Genomic DNA, 10,001 nt, shown 5'->3' on the forward strand with positions numbered 1-10,001 from the left:
AATTAATGAAATGCCAGTGGACAAAAAAAAAATACAGCTAATCGAACAGACCTTTTAACGATTCGCATCGCTTGCAACGGAGCAAGTATTCACAGCTAACTTCACTATTGATTTGAAAAGTTCAGTACTCGACACGGTTGCGAATAAGTACCTAACCTTTTAACGTTTTAAATCGGAGTAATTACATTCTAGTAATTTATTAACCCTTTATACAATTGCAAGAATATAGATACAACGCAGTTAATATAATTATTGTCAGATAAGTATTTTACTCTGTACTTGAATATCTTTTCTCTTTATGTCTAAGATTTCTCTCTTTGTAAAAAGAATTTTCTTTTATTTTACAGATTTTTTAATGAGCAAAGATTCAGGAGTGTGAAGTGTAACATATAGAGTGCAATAATATGAAGAGGCGACACATTAGATTATTTTGGTTACTCGGTTATGGATGTAATTAGAGTAAAACGTGGATTATAAAGCCACTTTGGATATCTTTTCACTTTTCCAATTTACCTGAAGAGTAGCAATCAACTGCAGTTTCATCATTTTCAGCATCAGAAAAATTATCTTGGTTTAAGTTTTGGAGACACTGGGTATGAGAGACGGATGGTCCATCGATAATTGGAGAAGCATCTGCTGTATCTAGAAAATATTCAAAATTATAAGTAACTATATAGTTGATATATACCAGTTGCATTATTGGACTTTGCTGTATTTTTGGTTCAAGAATCATATCAATCCTTGGCCTTTTACTTATAAGAATTTTGACTTTTATCTGGTTGCATTGACTTTGAGAGAAATGAAGGCAAAGTTATAATATAATTCTAAAGCTTAAAATACACCAGGAACCAAAAGTGTAATGCACTTTTTCTATAAACAAGTCTGCACAATACTTGTTCACAAATTCTGGAACGCGCGTGCCACTTATTTTATCAAACATGATGACAGATACATGCTTCACTAAAAGCATTTGCATTTTCTGTTTCCACTGTATTTTTAGGTCCAGAATCATATCAAAACTTGCCTGTTACATTATAGGGGTTATGAAAATTTTGAATTTAAATTGTGTCACTGACTCTGTGACAAATCAGAGCAAAGTTAGAATATGATTCTAAAGCTTTAAATACACCTGAAACCAAAAATGCAATGCACTTTTTTAACAAATTAGTCTACGCAATACTTTTTCACAAATTTTGGAACGCACGTGCCACTTTTTCAATCAAACTTGATGACAGATGCATGCTAGGCTAAAAGCAGTTGCATTTTTGAATTCCACTGTGTTTTTAGGTCAAGAATCATATCAAAACTTGTCCTGTAACATGATAGAGGTTATCATGATTTTGAATTCTATGCATTCTCATTGACTATGTGAGAAATCAAAGCAAAGCTATGGTATGATTCAGAAGGTTTAAATACACCTGGAACGAAAAATGCAATGCTCTTTTTTAACAAATTAGTCTACGCAATACTTTTTCACAAATTTTGGAACACGCGTGCCACTTTTTCAATCAAACTTGATGACAGATGGATGCTTTACTGAAACCAGTCCCATTTTTAGATTTGGATGTATTTTTAGTTCATGAATCATGCGTACACTTGGTATATCACATAAATTTTATGTTGATTATAACTTTCAGCTGCCCTCAATGACAGCTGAGTGATAATATTGTATCGAATGTACAAATCTGGTGTACTATCATTGAGTCTGTAAGTATTCGACAACACTCATTACCTGCTGATTGTAAAATATTGCTGACTTTCTCACTACTATCAAGATCTTCCTCAGATTCTATCTCCATGGAATCTTGCGAATTGGAGTCATTCAATTGATCACAATACCCTGATGGCTCTTTGTTGGTGGGAGAAGGGCTGCCAAGCATTTCTATGAATGTAATAATTTTCATATGTAGGTATCAATCGAATACATAATTTCAATTAAGTACACTTTAGTTCTTTAAAATTATATGTAAAATAAAATCTTTAGATTAACTTAAAGAATAAAACTATTCAGTCCTGATTATTGTCAAAAGACTCGTTACCTCTATTTTTTCCAGTGACATTGTCTTGATCTTCAACAGCTAATAATTCCTTGTCTGCGACCACTGATATTTCATTATGTATTGCTGCGAAATTGTTTGATATTGGCTTACAGATTGTAGCAGTTATTTCTGTAAAACAATATTTGGTTAATACGCGAGTCAGTTTGCAATGACAATGAATGAAAACATTAATTTTTTCTAATAACAATGATTATATAGATATATATGTGTACTCGACTGTGATTGGCATGTCATAAAATTATCTACCTGTCAGTCCAGCATTAATGCTGATTTCTTTTGGATCACCTTCTGCCTCTTTATCAGCGCTTGCTTCTGTTGGCGGCAATTGGTCGTTAACTGCAGAAATAGTGATCGCAGTTTCATCGTTAATTTTTCTTGACGAAGGCCCTGTTGGAAAATCCTGGTAGGTAAGTACGCCCTTCTCGCCGTCAGTGGTCTCCTCGTCCTCGGTGAAATCGCTCTCTTGTACTTTTTTACGCCTCATGCTTCTACTTTCTTTTGTTTGCTGACTAAATTCACGATCGACATCTGATTCATTCAAAGCTACGGGAAGCTTCTCTGCCGCTGCCTCATAAGTCGCTGAGGAAAAAAAAATTGCGTCTGTCTCGAGAAGTTTGCGCAGTTTTTAATAATACTTACTGTTCTTATCCGATAATATTCGACTAACATCGTACATCCTCCAATTCTTTTGCGGATTTTGTCGCTTTCGTGCCGCCTTTGTGTTTTGCGTATCTGTTCTATAAGGTGGCCAGTAAGTTTTTTGCTTATTCTTGCTTAACCAGAAATCCGGGATGACTTCTACGGAATTATCCGTGAATTCGACGATCAACCACGTTTCCGACATCTTCGACAAGTCTCCTGTCACATCTTCTTTCTGGATCGACATTTTACCACTGATAGCACAAGTTGTCTCTGTTATGGCGTTGAAAAGTACAAAAATTCGTGTGCTCGCCACGAAGACGACGCGATCGGGCACCTACAGGTCGCGCCGGCTATGTGCTTAGAGTCTTAGACCGTCGTTTCTCACTCGCGCTCTTTCTCCATCCCCTTTCTTCTCCATGTTTCTTAGAAGAGCGCGTTCGAACTCACGCTGGCTAATCGCGGATTCTTCTTGTAGATACTTTGCAAATATACACACGTTACTATAAAGCGTATAACAATCTATAATCTAAGCGTAAACTTGGTTGCGATATTTTCCACGATATAATGTAATATAAACAACAGTAGGTGGGCAGAAACCTTCTAGAAACGTTGCTGAAGCGCTACACTTTCTTTCTTATACCTAATATGTATACAATTATCTTTTCCAAACATTTGTTTATAACTAATTTAATCCTAACGACTTATGGATCTTACAGTATAGAAGGCAATGTGATTATTAAATGAAGACAATTAATTATTTTTCACACAGCGCGTGAAATAAATTAATTTTAGCTGTAATCTGAATGTGAGTGCAATATAGGTATATGTAACCACGAAACTAGATTTATTTAAGAAGTAGCTGTACCATCAAACTGCATATTTCCACGTCGGGGTCTACTGGTAACACCTTCTTCCTAATCCCAACTCTTCTTTTATACTCTCTTATTTTCATACAGCGGAGCCACGAATTTCGGACACCAGCGGCCCGAAATCGCTTTGCTTAGTAAGCAAGGGGAGGGGAGAAGAACTCTTCGAAGAGCAAAACAGTGCGCGCGTAAGAAATCGGTATAAAGAAGGGAGGAGGGGTGGCTACATCACTGAAGAACGTGTAAATCTCGATGTAGACCCATAAAACGCGCAGAACTTTTTGAAACCACGCCCCTGTCAGCGACTGGCGCTAACAGAAATAAAAAATCTGAAGGAAGAAGATAAAATAGTATATGTAGCTGGTAACGTTTATAATCGACGTAACATATACAAAAAAATCAATGAGAAATATCAATGTAATCTACATTTGTATTTATTAATATTCCTTCCAGAAATGTTACACGAAGTTTTGCGCAACCAAGCCGAAGAAAAGATTCAAAATGAAAGGCGACAGGTAATGATACCTACTTCCAGTAACGGTTCGATTTGCTCTTCTGAATCGTCTGCGATTCGATCTCGTTTCCCGATTGACTCTTTAAAAGATTTCATTAAGTTCAACGGTGATCTTCGTGATGGAAATTACGTCATGCAAGTGGTGAGTAAGACTTTTTTTATGTTAAATTTTATATAACATAAGACTAAATGAAATATTTTTACAGCGAAACTATTTGAGAACTATAGGAGGAAGAAGGCTCACGAAACACGATATCACAAGAGAGAAATTAGCTAGTATTTTAACCGACAAAGTTGCTATTCATTACAACTTCTGTGGAACAAATAGACAGTTGAAAAAGAAACCGTTTAGTACATTGCGCATATGGGATTTGATTCATAGTAAGTAATAATATTCCTTTTTTAAATAATGTTTTTATGCTCATTTTGTATGTTATAGTTATCTAATTGATTCATTAATCTCTAGATGAAGTTGTTGATTTCTCCTACCAAACCAAAGAGGCCGATGATACGTGTAAAACGTGGTTAAAGCAGGCAAAAAAAAGGATGGAAACAACAGCAGAGAAATTAAAAACCCGTAACGACAAAGACAAGGAACATGAAGGCGAACAACCCAAAAAAAGAAACCAACAAGAAGCTCAAGAAAACCAAAAAGCTTATAGCGAAAAAGAAGACGAATTTCATTTATAATTGTATTACGATTTGTATTGCGTTTTTCTCTAAATTTATACGTATGTACAACTGTACATCTATTTTTTTTAGGTATTTTAGCCATGTTTAATGGATATGAAACTATAATCGAGTATAGTTTATTTTTGTTCTGTTCTTAATTCTTCATTATCGTTTTTAGGTAAACTAACGAGCGTACACATATAAGTGTAATTTAGAATGTAACATCGACGATTCTTGTATTAACAAGTATTTTTTGTAATGAATGTCGCAGGCGGTATTGGTAATAAATACATTGCACATAAAATTTACTCACCCTCGAGTTATATTTATTTGACACATTTGTTTTAATTAATTTAAAATGAAACGTCTTTTTTTTATGTTTTAATTTGCCAGTTAAAACGTCTGAGGAACGTTTCCTAAACGTTCGCGAGAGTTTTGTAAAATTTATTTAGAAACGTTTTTACAACGAAACTGAAACTTTTTAAAGCCTATTTTTGAAATTTTGCTATTGGTTCAGCAACGTTTCGCCGACAAAACTGAAACGTTTCGCCGACAAAACTGAAACGTTGCAGTTTTTACAAATAATTTTTTCCTCCAGGGCTAGAAACGACGCAGCAACGTTTCGCAACTCGTTTCCCATACGTTTGCCAAACGTTAAATTTGCAACAAAGTGGGACATTTTAACGTTTCAGAATCGTTTCTGCAACGTTTCTCAACCCCTTATGAGAAACGTTTAACGTTTCCACAGAAACGTTTCTACAACGTTTCTGATACGTTCTGTGCTATGTGGGTATTCACATGCAAAGAGTCAGCTAGTACAAAAATTATTAAACTATCATAATTATTTCTCTTACTACAAAGAGCATTAATTTGAGCCGTAAAACGTGCTATTTCGCGGCGAAAAGTGAGAAGTCTTCGCGGCGAATAACTAAATGTACTCGTCTTTGGTGCGAGATCTGAAATGTACTACTCTTCGTAGGGAGCGATGATGTATTATCTCACATTTACAAAATATTATTAAATTTAAAGACTAAGATGTACAGTTTTAATGCACTCAAATTTTTGAGAGTTGAGTATCGCAACTTCTATCTAGGAGCTCCAGATAGCCAATCACTGAGTCTAGTGAGAACGCTCCGTAGTTTTTGGCATTTAAGTATAAGAATGGTTTCAAACGGTGTCGGTGTTTCCGGGCCAGCTATGATGAGTCACAGGGAGTGCGCGCCGAATTTTTTATTAGTGTAATTCGGATTTATCAACTAACAATCACAAAGAATTGAAGTTTATCACTTTTAATTGCGTTAAAAGTAGTTTAAATGATTAAAATTAATGCTAAAAATAAGCATTAATTGCTATACAATTAAAATGTATTAAAATTGATTCATCTAAAATGATCAAGAGGATTAGAAGTATTAAGAACGATTAAAATGTGATTAAAATTAATCAAATTTTATCGCTTTTAATCTTCAGCTATTAACAGAGTTGGCCTCGTGCAGTGTGTGGGTTCAAGTCTTCGGTCAGACAGAATTTTTTCTGATGCAAAAAATTATTCTATACTTTCCTTTAAAGTAAAAACTCGAATCCAAGCCTGCTAGATACCATTTTCCAATTATAACCTCAAACTGTGATAAACACGTGTAACCCAGCTGTGTTACTCGACCAACTATAATGGGCAGATTGTACTTAAGAACAAGGTAAGCAGATTGAATCCAAGAAGTGCCCATTAAGTTGGAGAAAAAGCGTTACATTCTGCCTAAAAAATGGCAAAGAAAACTGCCAAGTTCTTAGATTCCATTCCAAGAACTGGCCATTAAATGGGTTATCGATTCTACCAGGGTAGGTAAATGTATATTATTGAAAAATTATACAGTAAACAGCCCTAGTAGAAATTCGAATATTTAAAATGGGCTGAAAACTATGAAATGGCTATGAGAAATAGCCTCGTCATAACTTGTGATGAAACGCTTTTTCTCCCATTTCTTGAGCATTTTTTGGAATGAACATAACCTTAAATATTTCGTATTAATATTAGTCCTTGTGTCGTACACTAAATTTAAAGAGGCTTACGGATTTTAATCGATTTTCAAACGGTTTACATAATCAACGGTCAATTAGAGTTATACAAGCACGACATACGAAGATATTCGTGATTTTCTTATTTTTACGGCGCAATTGCGTAGTACTTTCGTAGCCATCAACTAGCTGTCACCTGTGCTTTGCTTTAGACAGTGAAATCGATTTTTACAAGCTTGGAAATTCCTTGTAATTCGGTATGACTCCTATTCTTACTCCAATAAATGCGTAAAAAATGCCCGAAAAAGTGTTTCATCGCTGGTTGAAAAATGGACCTATTTTTCGCCCATCTCTAGTAATACGTGGTATGTTGTAGCTTTAAACTGATATCGATTTCTACCAGGGAGTACATGTATTAAAATATTCACTTATTATTACATTTAAACGATACAGTTGAAAACTGGCTAATAGTACATTTGATTTTGAAAATGAAAAAATATTTTTACCCTATATCAAAAATATTTACATCAAATTTTATGTAAAGATTTTAAACTCTTATATGTATAATTTCATAAAAAAACAATAAAATTGTAAAATTTTATATAAAATTGCACGTTAAGATCTATATGTAAAATTTTACCTAAAGTTATTCGTGCATGTAAAATTTTACATGTAAGAGTTCAAAATCTTTACGTAAATTTTGATGTAAAATTTTACGTGAATATTTTTAACAAAGTACTAAAAACAAATGTAATGATCGTATTGCGCAGCATATTGTTTATGGCATGTTGTTTATCATGCACATAAGGATTGTGCACTTAATGATTGTGCACAGAAATTAATGACTTACATTTTATGCACAATACATTTTTAATTGTGCACACTATTTTAAGTTGAATTAAAAAACTAAAATATAATTATTATGCACAAATTTATTATGCACATAATATCAACACTAAACTGTCAATGTATTATATTGTACACAAAGGATCGTGCACGATGTAAATTATTCGAGTCAAGTATTGTGCACAAAGTACAAACCAATTTATTATGCACATAACTTTAATTAGATATTATAAGTTCGTATATTGTACACAAAATATTGTGCACAGAACCAATAATTGAAGTAAACAATTCTGTTCAAGATCTTTGTGCACACTTTTCTATTTAGCATATTTGTTGTGCACATAATAAAATTATCGTGCACAACCGTTTTTTTGATTGTGCACAAAATATATTTTATTGTACACAAAACATATTTTATTGTGCACAAAATATATTTTATTATAATAATTATTACAAACATTCATAGAGGGCGCTACTTACACGTTTCGCATTGCGTATTATTAAAAAACTTTTCTTAAGGTACACTTATATAGTTGCATAATTTAAGAGCGTATCAGGCAGACAAAATTTAGTTTAGAATGTAATCAGAACATTTATTTAAAATAGTATTATAGGTAGTAACCTAGTCAATTGAGAAGACATTTAAATTTTATTTATTTACGAGATAAGCCTACTAATAAAAGAAATGATAACCTATAATAAGTTGTGGTCGGCCCCATTTAAAGGTGTGGAAATTCGCGCGACGGAAAAACTTTGAACTTTATGCTCGATTCCCATTTAGCGATTTAGCTCTGTGTGTGTAAAGTGGCATCATTTGCATTTTTTCTGCACATATTGGCGAATACCTGTTTTTTTTAATTTTCATTTATTTATGTGCGCTACCCTTATAGGTTCTACATATTTTTTCTATAAGCTTTCAATTTATTCTTAATATTTGTTTAGCTTATTAGTTTTATAAAATTAATTATTAAAGACAGAAAGGTACTATGCAAATTTGAATACTTATTACTTTTATATCTGGCTTTCATATGATATAATTGATTACCTATACATCACTATTTAAAGGTAGGTATTCAATTCATTCAATATATTAATTAATTTAATAAATTTTCTTAATTCTTAATATTATGGATTGTATTTACAATGTGTAAATGTGTGATATAACGTATCACAAGTTGGGTTAAAAAAGTTTTTTATAATACACGCACGATTTCTTCAGTGTTTTTGTATATTAAAAGAATTTAATTATATTTTCGTCATACGATACTTTGTTCATTCTCGCGTCAATTGAGGAAACGAAACGCAGAAAATACAATGCCTTCGGAATCGTACACTTTATCTATATACGCATAATACGTCTTTTTTATACGTATATAATAACTATATCTCCTCATTGAAAAAAGACGTCATACTAATGTTCTTGACGTAAGGGCTTACAGAGGGGCAGATAGCGACTCGGACCACTTCCTAGTAGTAGCCAAATTAAGAGCTAGACTAGTAGCGAATCAAAATAGTAAGCGAGCAAACAAGGTAGAAAGCTTCGATATTGAGAAACTACGAGATAGAACAGAGCGAATTAGGTACCAGATAGAAATTAATAACAGATTTCAGGCACTTGAAGCAAACACATCGCCGGAGGGGAATGACGAACCGAATAGCTTATGGGGGGACATCGAAAAAACGATAAAAGAGGCCGCGAACAAAGTACTGGGTAAAAAGAAAAAGCCAAAGAGCAAACCATGGTTTGACGAAGAGTGCGAACTCTGGTTTGAAAGGCGCAAAAAGGCTAAATTAGATAGCTTACAAAATAGAAGCGATAGGACCGTAGAAGAGTATTCTAACGTAAGGAAACGGACGAGCGCGATCTACAGAAATAAGAAGCGGGAGTATCAAAAGAATCTTATTAGGAGAATAGAAACTAACAGTAAGGAAAATAACCCCCGCGAAATGTACAGAGGGATTAACGCCTTCAGAAAGGGTTTTAGGAGTAGAGCGCAATTGATGAAGGACGAAAACGGGGACCTCGTAACAAATGACAACGAATTACTGTCGCTGTGGAAAAATTATTTCGATAAATTATTAAACGTGCACGAAAATAGCGAAGAATTAGGGGACGAAATTCACACTGCTGAACCCCACGTGGAGGAACCGGGCTACCAAGAAGTAGAGGCCGCGATTAAAAAACTAAAAAACAACAAAGCCGCGGGAAATGACTCTATACCAGCTGAGTTACTCAAATATGGGGGCGTCGAGCTCACTTTCAAAATCTATAAACTAGTATGTGCCATCTGGAAAAATGAAACAATACCCGAAAATTGGAAGGAATCTATCATTATACCGATTTTTAAAAAGGGGGATAAGACAGACTGCAATAACTATAGGGGTATTTCA

General features: G+C 33.9%; 2 protein-coding genes across 2 annotated transcripts; one reads left to right on the forward strand and one right to left on the reverse strand.

Moving 5' to 3' along the window:
* Positions 1-252: 252 nt before the first annotated feature.
* Positions 253-5,062, forward strand: LOC116415751. The gene is made up of 7 exons (XM_031920891.2): positions 253-665; positions 1,638-1,707; positions 1,787-1,906; positions 3,659-3,931; positions 4,022-4,224; positions 4,289-4,463; positions 4,549-5,062. Exons 5-7 carry the CDS (start codon positions 4,024-4,026, stop codon positions 4,770-4,772), a joined length of 600 nt encoding a protein of 199 aa, XP_031776751.1. The 5' UTR covers positions 253-665; positions 1,638-1,707; positions 1,787-1,906; positions 3,659-3,931; positions 4,022-4,023; the 3' UTR covers positions 4,773-5,062.
* LOC116415750 lies at positions 461-2,653 on the reverse strand. Its single transcript, XM_031920886.2, has 4 exons — positions 2,307-2,653; positions 2,040-2,168; positions 1,733-1,882; positions 461-642 (listed from the first exon to the last, which is right to left on the reverse strand). The coding sequence occupies exons 1-4, from the start codon at positions 2,542-2,544 to the stop codon at positions 497-499; spliced, it is 663 nt and encodes a 220-aa protein (XP_031776746.1). The 5' UTR covers positions 2,545-2,653; the 3' UTR covers positions 461-496.
* Positions 5,063-10,001: the final 4,939 nt, after the last annotated feature.

The sequence above is a fragment of the Nasonia vitripennis genome (genome assembly GCF_009193385.2).
Source record: "Nasonia vitripennis strain AsymCx chromosome 1 unlocalized genomic scaffold, Nvit_psr_1.1 chr1_random0005, whole genome shotgun sequence".
NCBI classification, from domain to species: Eukaryota; Metazoa; Arthropoda; class Insecta; order Hymenoptera; family Pteromalidae; genus Nasonia; species Nasonia vitripennis.